This window comes from Drosophila gunungcola, unplaced genomic scaffold, assembly GCF_025200985.1.
Source record: "Drosophila gunungcola strain Sukarami unplaced genomic scaffold, Dgunungcola_SK_2 000188F, whole genome shotgun sequence".
NCBI classification, from domain to species: domain Eukaryota; kingdom Metazoa; phylum Arthropoda; class Insecta; order Diptera; family Drosophilidae; genus Drosophila; species Drosophila gunungcola.
This window is the reverse complement of record NW_026453349.1, coordinates 1-23,017: the sequence shown is the minus strand read 5'-3', so window position 1 is coordinate 23,017 and position 23,017 is coordinate 1. Positions and strand designations below refer to the sequence as shown.

Genomic DNA, 23,017 nt, shown 5'->3' with positions numbered 1-23,017 from the left:
GCCGTTAAAATTTGACGGTCTTTGACGGACTAGTAAATGCAATAGTTAGCCGATGTTTCTGCGGTGCAGCCCTCTTTCCACGCAGTCCATCCCTAAAAAGCCGTTGGGATTTTTGAAAAAAGTGAAACTCCGGTTTCCACAAAGCAAATCAACCTTCCGAATTCAGCTGACCTTAACAGCTGTAGCTGATCAAAACATAAGCATCGATGGTTGACTTCTTAACTTTGCTTACGTTTTGACGAGCTGTTTCGGAAAGTAAATGGTGGATGTGCCCTGTGGAAATCGGAGTTTCACATTTGTTGAAAATTCCAACCGTTTCCAACGGACGGACTGTTTAGAAAGAGGGCATAATAGATTAATATGATCTTAAGTCTAGCACATAAATTTCGGAAGACCAAAAAAAAAATCAAAAAATATGTTCAAGCTTTTATCTACCCTAAAAAGGAGTCATACAATATATACACCACCCAATGACCAAAGCAACTAGTAGGTACATTCTAGAGCTGTAAGAACCTCGATAGTGCATTTTTTTTTAAATTTTCTTTGTACTACAATTTCAATTTATTGAAATTAATATTACTATGAATATAAATAAAACAAAACAATAAGATCTTTGAAACTTAAGGATTGTTATTAACAAAATAAAAATAAATTGAGCCAAAAAAAATGAGATCCTTTCTTTGGTATGTAAAGAAACATAACATATAGTTAAAAAAAATATTAGTCTAGTCCAGCAGCCATCGATTTTTGTTAAATTAATAAGATGTTTAAATGCTTTAGCTTTAAGGAGGCCCTCTCAGATTCCGTCGAGGATGCTGGTATGCATGGGTAGCGCTTGGGCACTTCCACCAGACTTGGGTGCTCCACTCGATGTATCGACCCGCAGCACAGACGCCATCAATAATATCGGTACTTTGGTTGATTGTTTTCCAGCTCTAGTGTATCCAAACGTTATGGTATTGTGTTCCACAACGGGAGTATTCACCAGAACAACATGATCACTGATCACTGCTGGATTTCTTACGATAGTTCTGCTTAACGCGAATGATCATTGACCATGATGCACACATTCTTCCTTCATGATCAGCAAAACAAGTCCGTAAAAATAGTACGCTACCTTTTCTTGATAGATGATACATATCTGCTGGCGTTCAGTCACACTAGAAAGAATTTAGCTTTTCCGCTAGCGAAACTGTTTAACAATGTGTGAAACAGGCTTTTATATAGTACCACCAACCATACAACCATACCATAAGCGCTGCTTTATTTTTTTCGGCTGTGTGAAGACGGTACATAACCTTGTTGGGTATTTGATGGTATAGGAAAATTCCTTATAAAATGTTGTGAGCCGGGTGGTGTAAAATAACAGTGATGACACGGCCACACTATTGATCTCTTTGTTCGCTCTGAAAAAATGTGTATTCGAATTTAATTATACGATGTAAATTGGTTAAATTGTAAAAGAAAAGCATCCAATCCAATGTATTTCAATAAGTCTAGCTTAATTTTTAATTATTTTTGTGTTTAACTTTTTAAAGTTTGTGTTTAGCAGTGTATAATTGGTGGATGTAATAAATACATTTATGCGTGAAAATACTGTGTTGACAATATTCCAAAAGTGACTGCGTTGAGGTATTATTATTATAAATATTTTTATTACGGATAGATACATACGTACATATGTAAGAGTATGAGTTAGTTTTTTAAAGTGAAGTGGATTTAAGAAACTTATTAAATTCAGTTATTGTTTTAGTAACCAATTGAATCTGAGCGTTATATACACAAAATACAATTTAATTAAATGTTCAACTAGTACATGATAGCTTTGTTTATTTTAGCGTTAAAGAAAAACAACATGTATGGATCGCCGCTTCTTATATCTTCATCAAAACAACGAAAGCAAAAGAATATTTTTGAGAAAACAAACTTCTAATAAGAAACCTAATAAAATGCATTGTATGACACACGTGAAAGGTAGCGTCTTTGCATTAAAAACGTCAGAGAAATAACTTTGCCATTGAAGATACATTTATAAGGGAAATGGTTTGGAGAAAATAAAATATTGTAATATTTCACATAAAAAACCAAAAATATAAAAAAAAAAATACCGAATAGCCTGAAACATTATTACATAGGGAAAAATATTAATCTTTCCCCCAAGTTAAATTAATCTTATAAAAATATATGTTTGATTACGTTTGAACTCGATATTAAATATCAGGAAAATGGTGTTTTAAATATGCATACATACTATATGTAAAATAAATTCGGTGCCAGATTTGAAGGCTAATAATCAAAAATATATCTGAAGATTGCACTAAGAGTTATGTCAATGATTAAAACGAACTAAAAGGCAAGGAATAGAGATTTCCTTTAAGGTAGCTTATGGAATGACCTTAAAATACATATGTTTAGTCTGAGTCCAGCCAAAATAAGTAATTTTGAATATAAAAACCAAACATATAATAATTATAATTACTTCTATAAAATATTTTTCATATAAGTTATCAATTTTTAAACTTTATTAACAAAAATAACCATAGCCACCGCACTATGGTTGGTTCTCAGCAAAAAAATAATCATATCGAATTATCTGAAACACACGCATTAAGCGAAGATAGCACATACACTGTTGAAAGTAATTTAAAAACGATTCCGGAAAACTTACAAGTCTCAAAAACACCTTCATCCCCAATATCACTACCTCAGCTTAAAATTCAGATGATTAACTCAAATTCCGCTCAGACTGGCATACTTCAAACTAATTCTCATAATTCAAGTCATCACCCCTGTCGGGGCAGTGGATTGCAATATTTCAGCGGTAGCTATGGATCATCGGGAATGCTTAATGACCTTAAAGAAGATTTGCCACAGCAGTCATCAAATAAATATGCCAATTACAGTGGAGATGTCAATAATTTACCCACATCCGATGGGTGTGAAGAATCGAGGTCCATTCAAGGTAACTGCTTATGCGCCATAAACTTGGAATAAAATGATCTTATTGCTTATTTACATTTCAGCCTTATCTTTGCCTAATGTAAAGGCAGTTTCAAAGAAAATTGATGTTCCCGTGTTACATATAGGTGCTGTTTCCGGCAGCTCTAAATCACAATCGGAACCCAAATGTGAATCGCTCGATTTGTCGAAAGAAACTTTAGTAATGGAAAACGACACTTTTTCATTCCATGAGCAAATAATAATGTCAGGCCAACAAAAAAGTGAGTTGCATGAGAAACCAAAAGTACTCGTCGTTTCACCGCAACAAGTTATGATTTTATACATGCATAAGCTGACTCCCTACGAGCGTACGGAAATAGTTACCTATCCACAGATTTATTTTATTGGTGCCAATGCTAAGAAACGCCCAGGAATCTATGGGCCAAATAATTCTGATTATGATAATGAGCAAGGTGCATATATTCATATACCTCATGACCATGTGGCATATCGTTATGAAATGCTTAAGATAATCGGAAAAGGCAGCTTCGGACAGGTGATTAAAGCATACGATCATAAGACTCACGAGCATGTTGCCTTAAAAATAGTGCGCAACGAAAAGCGGTTTCACCGTCAGGCACAAGAAGAAATTCGCATTCTTCATCATTTGCGTCGCCACGATAAATATAATACAATGAACATAATACACATGTTTGACTACTTTACATTTCGCAATCATACTTGCATTACATTTGAGCTCCTCAGCATTAATCTATATGAGTTAATAAAAAAAAATGGATTCAAGGGTTTCAGTTTGCAGTTGGTACGAAAGTTTGCGCACTCACTGCTTCAATGTTTGGATGCACTTTATAAAAATGACATTATTCATTGTGATATGAAACCAGAAAATGTGCTATTAAAACAACAGGGTCGGTCTGGCATCAAGGTAAGTCTATATATGTATACACAATAATTTTCTATGTGTTTTGCAAACAGATTTTAGTATTTTTTAAAAATTCATGTGTCAAAGTAAATCAAGGGAATAGCAGAACTCGGGCGTTGTTTGCGAATCAGCGGAAAAAATGTTGGGTGCCACAGAACTCCGAGCGGTTTTGTTTTTCCGCATTTCACAAACCTTTTGAAATGAACCAACTCCGAAAGGTTGAGAACTGAATACTTCCTGGATTAAAAAAGAACTATGTAAATAAATAGGGGATTTTATAAAGACGAACTTTAATAATTAAAGCGATTTTCGTGTCTTCCAAGGAGTCCAATAGCTACGGTCTAACATGTCTCAGAGTGACAGTACACACTTTCACGATTTGTGCGCGTTAGAGTGGGTGTGGCTTTGTTGTAGGATGTAAGAATTACTAGAATCTGTATACCAAATCTCAAAACTTTTGCTTTTATAGTTTATATTATATTATATTAAAACTGTTGTATTCTTTAAAACATCCAAAATTATCAAATTTTATCAGATCGTTCCTGTGGCAGATCAACTTAATTTCTAAACATGATTATTATTAATAATATGCCTCAAAATAATTTTTAGTAAAAACGCTATTCCTATTTCGGACTTAACGACAGTCGTCGAAAATTGCGACAAAATCTCTGAATTGGTCGAGGAAGACCGGCTTAGTAGCAGCAAGAGCTCGGCATGAGTCATCAAACCGTCTCTGTCAATGGCGAACAAGCTTGGTAGTCGGAAGTTGGCCACAAAAGAGGCCTGGGAAAATTGGCTCTCCTAGTTTTTTTGCCAATAGGGTAACAAGCTCCTATAGAGGGGCATTACGAAGTTGGCATTCCGTGTGACATCGAAAAAAAACGGCGCATATATATAATCACAGTAATTTCAAAATTCAATTGTATATCTTTCTGTTTTTAATTAAAGGTTATTGACTTCGGGTCGTCCTGCTTTGAGAATCAGCGAATATACACCTATATACAGTCGCGTTTTTATCGTGCTCCTGAAGTAATTCTGGGGGCGAAATATGGAAGAGCCATCGACATGTGGTCTTTGGGTTGTATTCTAGCAGAGCTGCTATCTGGACACGCGTTGTTCCCTGGTGAAAATGAAAGCGACCAGTTGGCCTGCATTATTGAAGTCTTGGGCATGCCAAATAAAAATATATTAGCCAGCTCGAAGAGGTCGAAATCCTTTTTCAGCCCAAAGGGGTATCCACGGTATTGCACTGTCCGAACGATGTCTGATGGAATGGTGGTCCTAATTGGTGGACAATCACGTCGAGGCAAACCTCGTGGTCCACCATGCTCAAAGAGTTTATCCAAGGCGCTAGATGGATGCAAAGATCCTCTCTTCCTGAATTTTATACGTGGCTGTTTGGAATGGGATGCAGACAAACGATTAACGCCATCCGAGGCTTTGAAGCATCCATGGCTTCGACGGCGCTTACCTAGGCCGCCAAGTAGCTCAAGTGGCGCTGGTGGAGTTATTGGTGTTAGTGGAAACCAATCACCAGTAATAGGTAAAGTAGTTATAGAGTTTACAGTGCATGTTTCTAGTACACATCTTTGATTTCAGGGCAAAACAAGAACTTGGCGACCGATGTAACGTCATTGTCAACCTCTGCGACATCTATCTCCTTAACAATAAAAAGGGATAACAGCCATTCCAATCTTCGTCTTAAACATGGAGATATTACAGAAACGGACTTTAAACTTACTAAATGCCACAATGCTCCAGACGGATCATTAAGCGGAACAAAAGCACCCCTAATGAATACTGAGCTTTTAGTAGAAAGTTTTAGCAAAACCACAGTTGCGTCACCACGTTTGCCTACAACGCATTCTGCTGACTCCGGCGGAATTAGTGGTCTTAGCACAATGGACGTCGGGGCATCAAGATATTATCCGTCTTCACTTTCATATTTACCGCATATGAATAATAATGAAAATAACCGTAAAATTACATACATTTACTTATATAATAATGAACCTCTGTTAACTTTTAAATATTTTTCAGGATTATTAAAATTTTCCGGCTCTTTAAACAGCTCGGCCAACTCATTGACGCAGTTGGAACAAATCACAAACTTAGATGTTTTGGGAGAATACTCGGCCTCAATCACACCAAATGTACCAGCAACAGACACTAGCTATGCGTTTAATTTAGATTCAATGGCCATAGACATTGCACAAGAGTCCTTGGTTAACTTATCTAGTACGTACGCAATGGAAAAATCAAACGACATTATTGGGAAATCAAATTTGTCGGTTCGTTCGAATAAGTTAAAAATACAGTCGGATGATATATAGCCAATATTTGACAATTTGCAATTTGCCATGTAAAAGAATAGAAGCAGTACTTCATGTTGTTATCTGATTAATTGACAACGCACTGCCATACAAGTGATAAACTAAATACGTCTTGGCACTGATTTGCATTGCTCTAATATTGGCATGAAATCGCACATGGACAGAAGAGATCTCACAAAATAAACTTAAAAAATTTGCATTTTAATTACAAAAAGCGTATACCCGTTATTTGAGTAAAGCTTATTGAAAATGTTAGGAAATTTTGTTTAATGTTGCGAACTTTATTTCATATAAATAAAAGCCCCGATAAAAGATTGTATATTTATACTGGATTTTTGTACTCTAGCGGACGGCATTCTTATTTTGGTCAGATGTTTGTAACGCAAAGATGGAGACGTTTGCGACGATATATTCTTGCCTTTAGCGGGAATCCCATAAGGCTAAATGCCGCATTTAAAATAAATGCGATTTTTAAATGCGATTAAAAACCATTCGCCCCGAACATTTAAAAAAAAAATACCGGAAAATACCGATGCTGAACGATATTTTGTTCGTGCCACCACTACAACAGCTGTTTTCTATATGCAAGGTTGGCGCAATTTTTGATGTCTTTTGAATATAAAATCTATTTTGTATAAAAATGACTGAAATCTAAAGCACACGCTGCAATGCAGCGTGGCAGTACCACAATGCATTACTGCTGGATCTCTGGCATTAAATAACTCCCACATATACGGGGATCCTAGCCCTTTTTGGAAACTGTGGTGGCCTCCATTGCAAACCCGTCATAACAACGCAATCAGCTTCTCTTCCTTGTCGTCCAAGTTGGCAAATGCCTTGGTCGCATTATAGATGTCCTGCTGAGCATTACAGAGTTTAGTAAACTCACTCATGTTCATTAATTTTAATTAATTTCTTTTGGATTTGCCAAAATGCAAAAGTAAACAAACCCAGATCAGCTGCTCGTGCCACTCACATGTCGGAGTAGCATTAGCTAAATGCTAATGCGCCAATGGAATCAGGCACATTTAAAAAGTCCACTAATCCGGCAATGGAATCAGGCTATTAATTTAAAAGCTAGAAGCTTAAAACTTATGAAATTGTCTTTTTATACCTCTACATCCCATAGGTGTCAAGTGATCGGTCTGGTATGTTTATTTTATTTAATTTTTAGTTCTGTTTAAATTGGATGGTGTAACATTTAACTTTTTAAACCGTACTTACCATGCTAACAAATCTTTGCTATTTAACGTCTATATCCTATAGCTGCCATAGAAACAAACCGGTAAATTAAATAAATATGATGGTTTTCGAAGAACTAGGCGGATATCTGGCTATCTTACGTTAGATTATTGACTAATGTAATACCACTTCGGATCCATTCCTTTAATTGACTATATCCTGCTATCTGGTACTTATATGCTGAAATAACACAGTTAAATTTTGCACTGTATTTTAATGCTCCTAGGTAAAAGTACTCTATAAATGTATTCTCCACCACCCGCAGGTTCCGCAAGTGTTCGATATTTAGCGCCATTTTCTAAATATGTAGTCCATAAATTTGGAATTACCCTAATGTTTTTTGGTAAAACACATTCTCAGCACTCCAGGAACCTTACATTATTAGATTAGTATTTGTTAAAATGAGTTTTAATTTAACAACACAATCAAGCTCTACTAAGTTTCACCACTAACCATACAAAATATAGACTGGTCATTTCATACAACGATTTTTGACAAAACATTTTTTTATCGTCAGGCCCCCGGTGCTCTCAGTAGCAGGCCCCGGCGCTTCTCTCATTCTCATTTTTATGCTCGCGCACTCATTGCACGAAATCAGTCGTTAAGTCGCAGAGAGGCGCATTTTAAAGAAGGTTGCCATTCGCTTGAATTGGTCTTTGTATGTATGCGTGATCATGCATTCTCATATGTGTGCGTTTAGTTCATTTCGGCGCATCAAGAATATTTTGTATTTTGCCACTTCTCAAACTTGGTCCCTAATATGGGCGTATTTACTATTGGGTTATGATAAAAATATGAATATTATATGTTATAATATAGAAATCAGCCCACTGAGATCTTTTAACAATTTTTTATTGTTATTGGTACAATTAAAATTATAACATTATTATCATTAAAATATTATTTAAAGAAAAATTCAGATTTTTATATTTGTTCCATTTACTTTTACAAAGATATAAAAAGTATTTTAGAAGTTTTTTTTAATTCTTACAGCTGTTAAGATCAGCTGAAATCGGCAGGTGGAAGGTGGATGTGCTCTGTGAAAACCAGAGTTTCAAATTTGTTGAAAATTCCAACGGTTTTTCTGGGATGGACTGCGTTGAAAGGGGACTGGACCGCAGAAACATCTGCTAACTATAGCACAAATTTGTCGGTCAAAATTTAACGGCGGACTAACTGGGAAGTTTTTGGAACGCAAAACCTTATGGACCATCCCTTTGACGGATGGTGGTGGAAGGTGGATGGATCTCTATGGAAATACCCTATGAGGGATTGTTTTATGTTGGCCTAAAACCAGCAGCAAAATGTTCAAAACATTTGTGGCCAGCGCTTGGAAGAAATACAACAACTTACAAATTCAAATTCATGTACCCTCGAAAATAGACCCTGCTGATAAAGACCTATTTTTTAAGAAAAAAATCAGGATCAGTGGCCATTAGGAAAATTATCTTTCAGTCGATACGGTTCATCCAGATAATAAAGCACAAGGTCCCACCTGGATTTCAAGTCAGAAGCCGTATTAAGCACCACTATCATAAAAAATTTGCTTAAAACTACCTAAAGGCCACATCTATAAATAAACAACTACTTTATAGCAGCAGGGGACTACATTGCCGAGCACACACACTGGGGATCTCGTCTCGTGACTTTAAAAGGAAAGCAGCTCTATAATGCAATTATAAAAGCCAAGTAAAAGCTTGACTGCGTTTCTTCTTGCAGACCAACATACTGGCCGGTAGACCCAAAGAAACTTCCCGATTTAATAGACTTACGATTACGAAAAATATTCCTAGAAATCTGATAAGCGTCGAATGTCTTTCGGATCTTTCATTTGACCACTCGTCTGTCCTGCTTATTTTACTCCGACATCCAGGAACATTGGAACAATGCACTATGGGCCAACGACCACTTTTGTTGGCCAAATTATTAATAACTCGCTAAATTTTAATAATATCGAGTTTAAAATGGTTGTTAGTTGCTTATCACACAAGTGTGAAATGTTTTTGCATAAATTTTCAGTTTATCTTCTCCGGGATCAAGTTCCTCTTGCTAGAATGGTAAATGTTGGACTCCCACCGATGTCAAGGTTTTTAAAAGTACTATAACTGTTTCGGTTTCAAACCAATTTGCATCATCTTTTTGGAACAACTTCAAATTTCCTTTGTAGTTGCTCCATAATTGATGTAGGCGTGCAGCTAAATTTTCTGCTTGCCGTTACCAAAGTCGTTTCTTATTTGTCAAGGTTATATTAGCTGCTGCGGTTGTTAAGAAAGTTAAAATAGCATCTTCTTTTCATTCCATATAAAAAACAACTCAAAGTTGCAAAACTAGAGGTTGTGTCTTAAAAAACTAAATATCTTAAAAAGTGGCAATAAGTGGCGATTCTAGCAGCGGACATTTGAACAAGAATTAAATACTCCACAAATTTCAAAAGGTTTTAGAAGTGGACTCGCTTTTTAACTCTAGTTAAAAGTTAGATTTGATATAAAGAAAGCGTGTAAGACCACTTATTTTACCGCTTGCATGGACATCAGGATAAATTTCAACCTTTTTTGGCCAACGAATGTGGTTGTCGGCCCCATAGTGCGTTAGCTTGATGGCTATCAGGGTGAAGAGGCACTGTGCTCCCAAGGTATGCCTTTCGCAGCCGCAGCCTCCTGTTCCTTACTCTGTCCCGGCCAGACTTGCCGAACGCCTGCCCAGTATCTACCTGACGGTTCTGGCGTAAGCCGAAACTCGCCGACGTGGTCTCTGAGTTGCCACAGGTAACCGTTTACTTGTCCTTTTGAAATTAATATAATAAAAGCAGGATAGATAATTAAAAACATTTTAAATCCCATAGCATCTGATCTGAACAGCTGTGGCTCATCGAAACATAAACAAAGTCTACAGCTCAACAATCTTTGTATATGTTTTGATGAGCCACAGCCGTTCAGATCAGCTGTTATAGAAGTGTGGATGTGCTCTGTGGAATCAGGAGTTTCACTTTTTTCAAAAATCCCAACGGTTTTTTCATGGATGGACTGCGTGGAAAGAGGGTTGCACCGCAGAAACATCAGCTTAGCATAAATTGCTTTTGGACCATCCCTTCAACAGATGGTGGAAGGTGGATGGATCTCTGTGGAAATACGCAATTACTAAAATTTTCACCACGGACCTGATAAACCATCCGTTCAACAGTTAGTTGATAGAACTCTGCGAGAAAAAACATAACGCAATTATTACTTTTGACGGATGGTGGCTCTGTGGGAACACCAGTTCACCATCAATCAAAAAGTCCAATCGTTTTGCTTGGATGGGCTCTGTGGAAATGTGTCATAAGTGGAAATTAATTAAAAACACGCAATTCGCTCCGTTCCAAAATCGCCACTAAATCACTGACGCTACTTTGACACACATAACATTTATTTACTAAATATACTTTTGACAGTATTTTATTTTTACTGCGTTTCCTTAAAAATTTCGTGGATTTTTCCAGTACTCGGCCTCATTAAACGAATGACTAGTTTACACGTCAATTTACTCAAAGATAAGGACCGTACAAAATATAGCACTTTATAAAAAAATGGGATTAACAATATCAAGTCTTCTGACACGTCTGTTCGGAAAAAAACAAATGCGTATTTTAATGGGTAGGTTGTCAAAATAAGATAATAACGCTTTATACATAAACAGTCATGTAAATATTTGCTTATTGGTTATAACTCACGCTTATACCATATAATATTTGAAAACAGCGTGAAGATTAATAAAATATTGTTATACACAGTTGGACTGGATGCCGCCGGAAAAACGACTATACTGTATAAACTTAAGTTGGGAGAAATTGTAACCACCATCCCAACTATCGGTTTCAACGTCGAAACTGTGGAGTATAAAAATATATGTTTTACTGTTTGGGACGTTGGTGGCCAAGATAAAATTCGTCCGTTGTGGCGCCACTATTTCCAAAATACGCAAGGTCTGATTTTTGTTGTGGATTCTAACGATCGTGATCGTATCAATGAAGCTGAAAAAGAACTTCAAAACATGGTATTTTTTTTTCTAATGTGCTCGTCCATCAATACAATTTTTCTTTCGCCCTAGCTTCAGGAGGACGAGCTCAGAGATGCTGTGCTTTTGGTTTTTGCTAACAAACAGGACTTACCAAACGCAATGACAGCTGCAGAGCTTACAGACAAATTGCACCTTAACCAATTAAGGAATCGCCATGTATAAATGAATTCTAATTTGTATATTTCAAGTATTTATTTTAATTTATTTTTTAGTGGTTTATTCAAGCTACTTGTGCTACCCAGGGTCACGGACTATATGAAGGACTTGACTGGCTTTCAGCTGAGTTGGCTAAAAAATAATTCAAAAATATTTCTTAAATTGTAACATAAGAATTCGTATTGTCCTATGCTGAAAACTAGACCATAAATAAACTTGTACATGTATGTAAAATTGTTTTAAATATTGTAAAAAGCCTTATAGAACCTATTCGAATTTTAATAAGGCATTATCGGTATTGATCATCATTATTCATTAAGGACATATTCAGTAGCGTCCCAGAAAATTATAACCGAAAATAATCGTGAAACAATTGTTTCATGCCTCGCTGCAGTTCCTTTTTTTTTTTACAAATAAAACCAAATCTATCAAATTTGATAAGTATGCAGGGAAATTTGTATTGATGAATTCTTTTTGTCTTTGAAATAATCTTTTATTCACTAATTTGTACAAAAAAAAGCAATTACTTCGAGAACTAATATACATATTTCTTGGAAAGTTTCACCTTTTTGGGACTTATTTAACTTGTCAGAGAAAACTGTTAACAAAGACTTAATCAGACAGAAACTTGTACTTCATGATTTACAATTCATGTGTAAATTTAACACCTGATATGAGCCCCGTTGGAGAAATCTTTTTTATCGTTAAAGGTTGGCTAAAGAAGTTATCCGTATTTTTTGGCCCTCATTTTTTTTCTTAATAAAAAATTTCTCTTTTCTTTTTTGATTATGTTTATTGAACTAATTTATTTGTCAAGTCGAGAAGATGATATCGGTCAAAAAGGCGCCGTCACAACTGACGAAATGGCTATTTTTTCGACCAAAATTATAGTGAGCGATGGCTAGTTTCTACCTCTGCGGGTACTTGAACCAGCAAAACTATGTCTTTTGAGGCATCAAAAACCCACGATGCGCTACATAGCCTATTCAAACAAGCGGCTTTTTTCCTTCAGCGAACGAATTCCGCTTCAGCGCTTTTTTTTCTTCAATAGGAGGTACATTTTCCAGGCTATGTGCTTTTACCATGCCAGTCTCTGGCAGCCTAAAGCAAATCGAGGAAACACAGGCAGCCGATACTGAGCTCCCGAGCTCAATGTCGCACTTTACTGTGACATATCAACAAATTACGTTCGTCTTTATGTACCCACTGCTCTACGCAATAAAATATTCTCTCTCTTTCACAGCCTCTCACACCCGAGCGGCAGATCCACTCTGCAACAAATTAAGCAAAAAATTTGTTTGGCCGGCAATGAGGAAAAAAGTCATTGAGTGGTGCAGAACTTGTCTTTCTTGTCAACGTGCCAAGATAAGCAGGCATTATCATCTGACTCCAGAAAAGATCACAGTTCCCGTTCCATCAAAATATTCGGTAATGCCTTACCATGATAGACCGATTTACTCGCTGGCCGGAGGATGTCCCTCTTACAAACATATCGGCTGATACAGTGGCTAAAGCTTTTTGGTCACAATGGGTTGCTCGTTTTAAAACACCTAAAACAATAACAACTGACCAAGGCACTCAGTTAAAATCAGCGTTGTTCAAGGAGCTGGCCCACCTCATGGGCAGCGAACACATTCACACGACTGATTATCACCCGCAGACCAACGGAATGGTCGAAAGATGGCACAGGTCATTTAAGACTGCGATGATGTGCCATTCAAGCACCCCTTGGCCGGAACTGCTACCCATCGTTCTGCTTGGACTTCGTACCTGTTTAAAAGAGGACCTTAATCATCGGCTGCGAACATGCTATATGGAACAACAATACTCATGCCGAATGCATTTTTTGAAGATCTCGATGTAAACGTGGATCCTGCAACCTTCAATGGCGATTTTCGTGACCTGATGCGAAAGATTCGTCCAACTGCAATGATGTGCAATTCAAGCACCCCTTGGCCGGAACTGCTACCCATCGTTCTGCTTGGACTTCGTACCTGTTTAAAAGAGGACCTAAATCATCGGCTGCGAACATGCTATATGGAACAACAATACGCATGCCGAATGCATTTTTTGAAGATCTCGATGTAAACGTGGATCCTGCAACCTTCAATGGCGATTTTCGTGACCTGATGCGAAAGATTCGTCCAACTCCTTCTGCGCACCACAGCTACCGAAAAATGACCGAGCAAAATATATATTTTTAAGAATACATTTTACAATATTTTAAATCATTCCCTTTTAATTGCCTCCACCATTGAGCTTATGTTAAAGGGGTCATCCAAAATTTAGCGACGCGGTATTAGATGATTATAGGTAGGGAGGGCAACATGGGTCCTCATGACATCAGAGGCCACAGCAGATCTCGGAACGTGCGTGGAGAGAGGCTTTTTTTTAGAGTGTACAACCAGATTTCCTCACGCAATTCTATTTCTTGTCGCAGCACGTAAAATCAGTGAAAAGGCACTATTAGGGAAGCGACAAGATCACCACTCCAATAGCCGACGAGCCCTAGCCGGGAAAAATTCGCGTGCGCCCCTTTTCTAAAAATCACATCCAGCCTGAATCGTTGATAAATCATTAGCAGAATAAAAACTTTCCACTTGCGAATGTTAAAATTGTATTTAGTTTAGCGTTAATATCCAGTTTAATGGCGGGAACATTGAATTTTGTGTTCTCTTCTTCTTCCTTTAAGGTGTGTTTACATGTGGTAGGCCGATGAGCTGTTTTGGCATCAGCGGGTTTCTGTGTGAATGGTTCGCTTCAACTGTTTCGCTACAACTCTTTAAAGCGGCTGGGCGTTCTGGGGTTGGCTCACTCTCGTTTTGGCGATTTGCACTGGCCCACAAAATCGACAATTATCACTGTGGGCGGCCGTCCACGTAGTGACGATGAGCAAAGTCAACAGGTCAACCATCTTTGTTTATGTTTCGATGAGCTACAGCTGTTAAGATCAGCTGAAATCGGAAGGTGGAAGGTGGATGTGCTCTGTGGAAACAGGAGTTTAGCTTTTTTCAAATATCCCAACGGTTTTTTCAGGGATAGAAAGAGGGCTGCACCGCAGGAACATCGCATAATTTAGTCCGTCAAAGTCCGTCAAATTTTAACGGCAGACTAACTGTTAAGTTTTTTGAACGGTAAAACATTATGGACCATTATGGAAGGTGGTTAGATCTCTGTGGAAATACCCTATAACTGTCATTTTCAGTTTTTATAGGTTGTTATAGTGCTTAAGATTCGAAGAGCTGAATTTTGGAGCAACAGCTGAGATAAATGATAACGCAAATTAAAAATAAACTTATTTTTTGTAAAATACAGATGGACAGACAGACGGACATGGCTAGATCGACTCGGCTATTGAATATAAAGAATATATATACCTTATATGGTCGCTATCTTCTACCTGTTATATACTTGTAAACTAATACAATATACCCTTTTTATTCCAGTAACGGGTATTAAAAGCGGGACAAAATCTACTTACTAACTCCCGCCCAATTGGCAATTAGCAAATATTATAAAAACAAGAAAGGAAGCAAGCTTCGGCAAGCAAAATTTTAAAAATTCTGCATGCCAACTTTATTCCGAATTGTATGCCTATAAAGCAGTGAAGTTATGTTGATTTACCGATGCATTTTTCGATCGTTCCAATTACAGCTACATGATATCGTTAATTACATTAAAACCGTAATTCAAAAATAAACCATTTAATATATATCAAAGGAAATGCATGGCAATTGAACAACACCGAAGTTCCAATTTGTTTCATTTATTTGTTTTTATTTGTATGATAGTTTCAATGAGAGCAATATGATATATTCGTCTTATTATAATAAAAATAAAACTATAATTTTTGAAATATCTTACCATAAGTAATAATGTTGTTTTTTTTCAATTGTTCCTATGGGAGCTACATCATATATCATACTTCGTCAGATCCCGCTCGTTCTATATTACTTGCAACAGTAAAACATTTTTTGGGAAAGTTTTACGCAGATAGCTTTACAACTAAGACGGGCAAACGGACACCAATAGATTGACTCTCGATGCTCATCAAGAATATATATACATCATATGGTCGGAAATGTCACCTTCACTGCTTTGCAAACTTCTGACTGAAATTATAGTACCCTCTGCAAGAGTATAAAATTGCCACTTCTTGGCAATAAGGTAAGATACCTTTTACTTTTCAAAATGTTTTAGAAAAAAATGTATGCCAACACTAAGTATTTTTATATTTATTTTTTTTCCTCACAGTCCACAAGTTTCCTATTATTACAACTAAAGTAACAAATATATAATAGTTTTTGTCGGTTAGACCGACTATAAATAACAATTAAGGTAAAGTAACAATTATACATTTTTTAAAAACATATTTACCTATCAAATTTTATAAATTGTGTAAAATACCGTTTTGAATAGGTTGTTGAGGCTTTCGTTCTAAAATTGCATGCTAACGACCTTTCAGGGCCTCCATTTTTTAAATTTTAAGACACTTGATTGGATTGAACTATCAGAATTTAAGTTAAAGCCTTCTACCTCAACGAATTTTAAATATAAACTAAGAGTGTTCCTAAATATTTTGTTTGCCTATAAGTCAATATCTAACGTGTCAGAAGTAAGAATCATGGGTTCACTGTGGGTGTCATCTACCAATGAGGAAAGTGAGTCGTTTATCATGACAGCAGGTATATCAACAGAACTATGATGATCTTCGTCTACTGCGCCAAGTGACCTAGAAGATGACAGTAGTGGATCATGGTTGCCATCGCAATGTTCAAGCCTACTAAACTCAGAGCTTTGAACTGAATCCGATAAACTGTGGATATCTCGTATACTGGGTTGGTGACAATGATTTGGATGACTTTCGAGTGTGGGCAGCTGATGCTGACTATAACAAGAAGTACTACAATTGATGCTGCAACATTCATCTGCTACTAAGTTAGACTTTCCCCTAAATATGCCTGCATCAACTTCCGAGACTTTCTTTGGTTCATAGCTTGCACAATTCAATTGATTTGCGGTAGGTGATTGTGGTGCAGAATGCATGTGACTATGGGAAGACAACATCGGGTCCCCGCCTTGTACTGGGTGCTTGCAATCCTCCATGAGTTCATCGATCTGATTCATTCCCATATTAACATCACTTCTGTTTATAACTTGTATCTTTATAAATAAAATACATAATTAGTATAAAAAATATTTATATATATTTTAAAGCTTACTTTTTTCTCAACGGGTAGGTCAAAAAGTGATCGACGACTTCGAGAAACAGATGGCGACAGACTTGAACTTTTAAGATAAGCGTCAGCTTGAGTCGGCGCCGACACTGATGTTAAATGGTAGTCTGATAAAGATATTCCGTGAGACTTCGCTTGCATTTCCAACTCCTTGAAAAATTATAGTAAAGTTACAGAATTTTTTTGTCGAGCTTTTACTTTACCCTTATTCGGGACATGAGTTTTCGATTTTGCAACTCCATTTGACGTTGACGACACTCATTTTGTCTTAAGCGAGACACCTCATGTTTCAAGCATTTTATGTAGTCAACAGAAGACTTTAAAATTGTCCCTTTGTTTGGACGAATATCTCGAACAACTTCGTAAAAGGCATCACTACCCTTTGGCAAAAGAGTGCCAAGCTCTTTGATTCTGTCATTAATATTAAACCGTCGCCTGCGCTCAACTACAAATAAAGCAATGTTTAACGGTAACTCAATACTAAAAAACAAAATTGGAATATTAAAAACTTACTCATATTATGGTTATCCTTCTTTTGCCTGTCTTTAGCTAGGGCATTTATTTCAGCGTCAGTCAAATTTTGAGGCTCCTGCTTAATTGAAAGCTCCGAGTTAAAGTTTGTATCGAAGTTAAACGAATCATTTTGCAATATATCATCAAAAAGATCATCTGGCTAAAAATAAATAATACAAACTTACAAATAATATTTAAAGGAATCATACATTTAAACACATTGGCATAAACAGGACTGTGAGGCCAGACAACTCAATGTTTGGTTTGGATCGGTGTTCGGTGTTTGAAGTTCGAACCCTAATATAGGCCAGAATTCCGTTTAAAAAGTAAGTATATATGAAAAGCCTATTTTATTTGCAAAACAAACCAAAAATGTCATCATGGTTTATGAAATTGATTAAATTTCGAATCATTAATCATTTGCAAGAATACGAAGCGTGATGAATTGAATTGCTTTTTTTTAGATTTTGTGAGCTTTAACTTGGAAATCGCAAATGTTCTATAGCCGAACGCAAAGTTTACATAGTGCAAGCGTTCATTTTGCGTTATTGCGTTAACTTCGATAACGACTGAAAACTCGACTTTTAATTGCTAAGATGCTTTTTTTTAAAATGCGCAGAAACTATACCATTATATTAAAACAGGTCTAATTATAAATTATTTGTTGGATTGTAGGTTAAGTGAGCTCACAAAAATGCGGTCACTTCAGCATCAATATACTTTTTCATCGCGGATTCTGGTATTTGCATTTACAATGCATTTGATTAATATTTTATATTCAAAAACCAATTGAATCAACAAACAAGAGAGGAAGCAAATTTGCAGCTATTGCAAGTTAATTAATAATATGAGTACCTATTAAAAACCAGTGAAGACATGCTGATTTTCACTTTAACAATTTGATCGTTACTAAGAAACCATTCCTATGTCCAAAAGAATCACATAAAACATTTAAAATTAGAGAAGATACAATTTTTTTAATTTTTGTTTTTTTAATATTCCGGTTGTTCTCATGGGAGCTATTCGATATATTCGTCCGATTTTGATCAAACTTAAACCGTAAATCCAATTAATAAACGATCACTAAATTTCGAAGAATAATAAAAAAATGTATGAAAAAGAATATTTTTTTTTTCTGATTGTTCCCTTGAAAGCTATACGACATAGTCGTCCGATTCTGCTCGTTCCGACTCAAATACTATAGGAAGACTAATAGGCTTTGCTTTTTTTCTTGTATAATTCTTTATAAGTTCTTTAACATATAGTAATTGTTAAATAGTTCAAAATCAAAATCGGACGACTATATCATAAAGCTCCCATGGGAATAAACAATTCTTTTTGACTTATTAAAATTTGATAGTTCAGAAATACGATTTATTTTTGTTCAAATCGAAAAACGATATCGTATAGCTGCCATAGGAACGATCGAATAATTGAGCTGAAAACCATCATGGCTTCAAGGTTTTTAAACATATACGCAAATAAATCATAGTTTTAATGCTTTCGAGAATATTAAATTTTTGAAATAGCTGCAAGGCTTGCCGAAGTTTGCTTCCTTTCTTGTTTTTATTGTAATTCCAAATAATATCAGTTGTAATATAAGTTTTAGAGAACATATTATTATTTTGTCAAAATCTATCTAACAAAACAAAACAGTTGTTGATTTTAAGTCTGATGTTATTTTCAGTGACCTCCAAAATACTTACATCGCTGTCGAATGATGGTAGCTGTAAATAGAAATAAAATGTAGTTATTATTTTGAAATATTATTAGCGACTAATGACGCATGAAACTTTGAAAATCGAGCCTGCGAGACTATATGTATCAAAACAGAGTTAATAAATATTTTCTGATAAGTGTCAATAGTGTTTTGTATTGCTTTTTCATAACAAAACGATTCTCCTAGCAGGCAAAATAAGAAAAAGCAACTACAAATTCTTCAGAAGAGTAGGCTTTAGAATGTAATGAACCGTTGGTTCACTTAAAAATAACAGTTATAAAAAACTCTTCTTTTATTTGTCAGATAACATTTTGTGATTCCTATTCCCTGCAATGTAACTCTTGATATAAGCTAAATTTCCACGTGTTACCTTGACACCGTTGTTTAATTTTGTAGAGCCATTTAACTGTTTTTTTTTATTAGTCGGAACGAGCCGAATCGGAAGACTATAAGCATGCAGCTCCCAGAGGAACAATCGGAAAAATAAATAAAAACAAGAAAGGAAGCCAACTTCGGCAAGCCTATGAACTTCGGCTTGCAGCTATTGCAAAAATTAAATATTCTTCGCAGAGTCCCTATCGAGTGTGCTGACAACACTTGCTGCAGATCAGATTCAGAATTTCAACAAACTTCAATAGGCTACAAGCCAAACTTTTCTCTTTAAAAACAAATTTAGCTGAATAACTTAATTTTTTAGAAAGATTTTTATCTTCAATGTAAATCAAATCTACAAGGAATGCAAAATTGTATCTTAACGTGTTTAACACTCACATGTCTCTATCTCAACTACACCAAAACTAAACAAAAATAATCATATGTGGTGTAGTAATGAACCTTTATGTTAAATGTCGGTATTATGTCTTAGCAAAAGACAAAATCTAAAATAATTGTATTTCATTAAAAAAGGTTAATTACATACATACATTACATTACATAAAACAATTTTGAAAAAACTGTCTGATCATTTGTCGGTGCTATTATTTTGACCGCAACGTAACTGTCACACTAACCATACCGTTCTAAGCCAATTATTTGCGCAGATCGTATCAAATCGTATATTTTTATGTTTACACTGATCATGTTTAAAAATCTTGTCATAGGAACAACTGCACTGTTTTTTTTTAAACATTTTCGAAATATCACTGATTTTTGGCTTATTTGGTATGTGAATTTTTCCGCTAATAAAATAGATAGTAAGCAAAACGTATTCCAAAAAATTTTAAGAATTTAAAGTTATATCATAAAAAAACGTTAAAAACATTAATTCCAAATGGTAGTTGAGGACATGTGCAGCGCACTATTGGCAACAGCGAAGTGTAGTACTTTTACCGACTTTTTCTAGCGCTCTCATATAAAAGAAAAAAGCGTTGTTTCAGAATTTGTGTAAAAGGGATTTGACGCAAATCTAATAATTTCCTTGTTTCTCTAACCTAACTAAACAAACTTAAAACTGCCGAAATATTTTGAAAAAATTAAATATTCTTAAAAACAGTGAGGCATGATAATTTTCACTGAATTATTCGATTGTTCCTATGGCAGGTTATGATATATTTATAGTCGAAGTATAAAGAATCAAAAAATTCAGCGGAAAACCGCCACAGCTTCATTGCTTTTACTCACACACTTTAAAAATTTAAATTGATTGCCTTAAAGAACATTTAATTTTTGCCGAAGTTAGCTTATTTTCTTTTTTAAGTTCATGTCATTTGTCAAGTTCTATTCTTAATGTCATAAGTAACGACTAACGATAAACGAAAATGGACCATGTAAAGAGCACTTTGCAGTATTATCAATAAAAAGGCCCTACTTAATTAAAAACAGTTGTGAACATAATGTGTATACTGACCTCCGAAGCACTTGTTGCAACCGAACTCAAACTTGGCGAAATCGGTGCTGAAGTAGACTGCGAAGAGCTTGCTGTACTAGAAAGCCTTATTGAGTTAATCATTCCCGAAGATGTACGCGTAGTAGAAGAACTAAGATTTGAATTAGCTTTAACAAATCCCAAATGGATGTTTTTTTGAGCACTTGCTGATTCTGCAGAAACATGGTTAATACGTCCCAGTAAACTTGGATCGTTGGAATTTAAGTTATCACTTCTTGGAAAATTGCCACCAAAGAAGGAAATCGGCATCGAGTCGTCGGAATGATTTGGTCTTTTGGCAGTAACAGCCGTGTCACACCCAAAACTATTTGTACGCTCCAACGGAAGGCTGACACCTTTCTCTAAGGATGAACTCTGAAGGTTACCGGTCGACGCAGAGTTATTTGCCAGTTTCATCTGTGGTTTGAAAAATATATATTAATAGCATCCTGCCAAATGGTTATAAGGACTTACTTCGCTGTTATGACAGCCCCATATAGATGGCTTTAGGGATTCGCTGAGATATTGTCTCACTTGATTTTTTTGCTTTTGAATAACGTGATACCTGGTCGGGTTTTCAAGAACTGTACTGACCTGTAATTTATTTTTGTACAATATTTTGTTGAAACTATAAAATATTAATTACCTGCAGCACTTGGGGTGGCACATCTACGCCAATACTTTGAAGAGGAACTTTAAGTTTAGCTGCAGTTGACGAATCAATTAAATTATCCATTTGCACTAGTTGCGACATTTGTTCTAAGCTAGATGATCCACTTCCACAAGCACTGGTACTACCGCTGTCGATAAATTCAGACTCCATGGATCCCTGACCACCGCCAAATAACAGGTGAACTTTTGGGTCCGGCGAATCTAGTGTCTGTTGCTGTATCATCATTTGTTGTTGCTGATGTTGTTCCCGTTGTAACTGAAGTTTCAGTTGCGTCCGTGAAGTAGGAGTGGCAGTTTTGAATGTCGGTCTGTTAATAACAAATTTTTAATGATCAAATTTCTTCAACCATTTTACACAAGTGAGAAATAGTTCTATGATAAAAAAAAGGTCAATATACCTACCCACCCGAAAGTGGAGGTAAACCCACTATACGCGGCTCTGCAGTTTCGGCAATGCTAATATCACCTAAATCAACAATACTCGGATCCATTTCAAGAATCATCTCTAAATCTTTGTCAATACCAACTGTTACCCGAATATTGGTAGTAGCCACTGGCATATAATCACATTCACTTGTGAGGTGAGGATATTCCATATCAATATTATCAGCTTCCGATGAGGTAGCAGGTTCCTCGCCGACCTCAACTGCTGTCGAGCTGCACATATTGGGTCGATTAACTATTAAATCTTGGTTTTTGTTAGCCTCAATATGGGACATCTGTAACGTCTGAACACGCCTTAGAAAATCATGAAATTCAAGGACGTGCCTATCTGTAGTCGATAGTACCATCTTTTCCTTTTCCATTTTTACTTCTGTTTGTGAAATACTTTCGTTTATAGACACATATGTTTCATTTCTTTTTTCTTCAACTTTGCTTGGAATACTCTTTTTGCTCCAGTAGGAAAACATTTTTTTAACAGTCAAAAAACTATTAAGAGTATTACAAAGACCTTGATCTTGGATCTGACTAGCAAATGTGAAAAGAGGGCCTGTTGTACGCATGCTTTCGCAAAATAATACCAATTAATGATGCAATTAATGTAAGGTTCCTCGAATTCGGATCTACTTTTTGCTGCCTCTCTAAGACAGTGTGCGGAAAATCTAAAAACTTAGATTCAATTATTAATTTTATTTTATAACTTATTTATCTGTCAAATTCTTTAAACAGCAGTTTGTGAAAAATAGTATGTTTTTTACTATAGTTCCACACATCATTTTCGAACTTAAACGTTGAGCGGATAATACTGCTAGATACATACCACCTCTCTATTTTGTATTCATTTAATACATATACCAGATACTTTGCATTTATAAGAGTAAACAACAGCAATTCATATGT

At 35.8% G+C, this 23,017-nt stretch overlaps 3 protein-coding genes across 9 annotated transcripts; 2 read left to right on the top strand and 1 right to left on the bottom strand.

Moving 5' to 3' along the window:
* Positions 1-1,363: 1,363 nt before the first annotated feature.
* Positions 1,364-6,535, top strand: LOC128265953 (putative dual specificity tyrosine-phosphorylation-regulated kinase 3 homolog). Of its 5 annotated transcripts, none has more exons than XM_053002222.1 (6): positions 1,364-1,632; positions 2,802-2,962; positions 3,024-3,886; positions 4,832-5,426; positions 5,483-5,860; positions 5,924-6,535. In XM_053002222.1, the coding sequence occupies exons 2-6, from the start codon at positions 2,842-2,844 to the stop codon at positions 6,214-6,216; spliced, it is 2,250 nt and encodes a 749-aa protein (XP_052858182.1). In that variant the 5' UTR covers positions 1,364-1,632; positions 2,802-2,841; the 3' UTR covers positions 6,217-6,535. The 5 variants fall into 5 exon arrangements, with proteins under 5 accessions (XP_052858182.1, XP_052858179.1, XP_052858178.1 ...); XM_053002219.1 differs by having other exon boundaries at positions 2,710-2,962; XM_053002218.1 differs by having other exon boundaries at positions 1,839-2,962.
* A 4,401-nt stretch (positions 6,536-10,936) lies between these two features.
* Positions 10,937-11,904, top strand: LOC128265951 (ADP-ribosylation factor 2). The gene is made up of 4 exons (XM_053002215.1): positions 10,937-11,090; positions 11,228-11,490; positions 11,545-11,670; positions 11,727-11,904. Exons 1-4 carry the CDS (start codon positions 11,024-11,026, stop codon positions 11,811-11,813), a joined length of 543 nt encoding a protein of 180 aa, XP_052858175.1. The 5' UTR covers positions 10,937-11,023; the 3' UTR covers positions 11,814-11,904.
* Positions 11,905-14,270: 2,366 nt separating this feature from the next.
* Positions 14,271-22,791, bottom strand: LOC128265952 (uncharacterized). 3 transcript variants are annotated; one of them, XM_053002216.1, is made up of 9 exons: positions 22,079-22,734; positions 21,651-21,984; positions 21,479-21,598; positions 20,987-21,421; positions 19,127-19,147; positions 17,421-17,580; positions 17,111-17,352; positions 16,893-17,057; positions 14,271-16,833 (listed from the first exon to the last, which is right to left on the bottom strand). In XM_053002216.1, the coding sequence occupies exons 1-9, from the start codon at positions 22,678-22,680 to the stop codon at positions 16,258-16,260; spliced, it is 2,655 nt and encodes an 884-aa protein (XP_052858176.1). In that variant the 5' UTR covers positions 22,681-22,734; the 3' UTR covers positions 14,271-16,257. The 3 variants fall into 3 exon arrangements, 2 of the variants coding, with proteins under 2 accessions (XP_052858176.1, XP_052858177.1); XR_008268959.1 differs by lacking the exons at positions 14,271-16,833; positions 16,893-17,057 and having other exon boundaries at positions 17,211-17,352; positions 17,421-17,600; positions 22,079-22,786; XM_053002217.1 differs by lacking the exons at positions 14,271-16,833; positions 16,893-17,057; positions 17,111-17,352; positions 17,421-17,580 and adding an exon at positions 17,635-17,765 and having other exon boundaries at positions 22,079-22,791.
* Between the last annotated feature and the right edge of the window lie 226 nt (positions 22,792-23,017).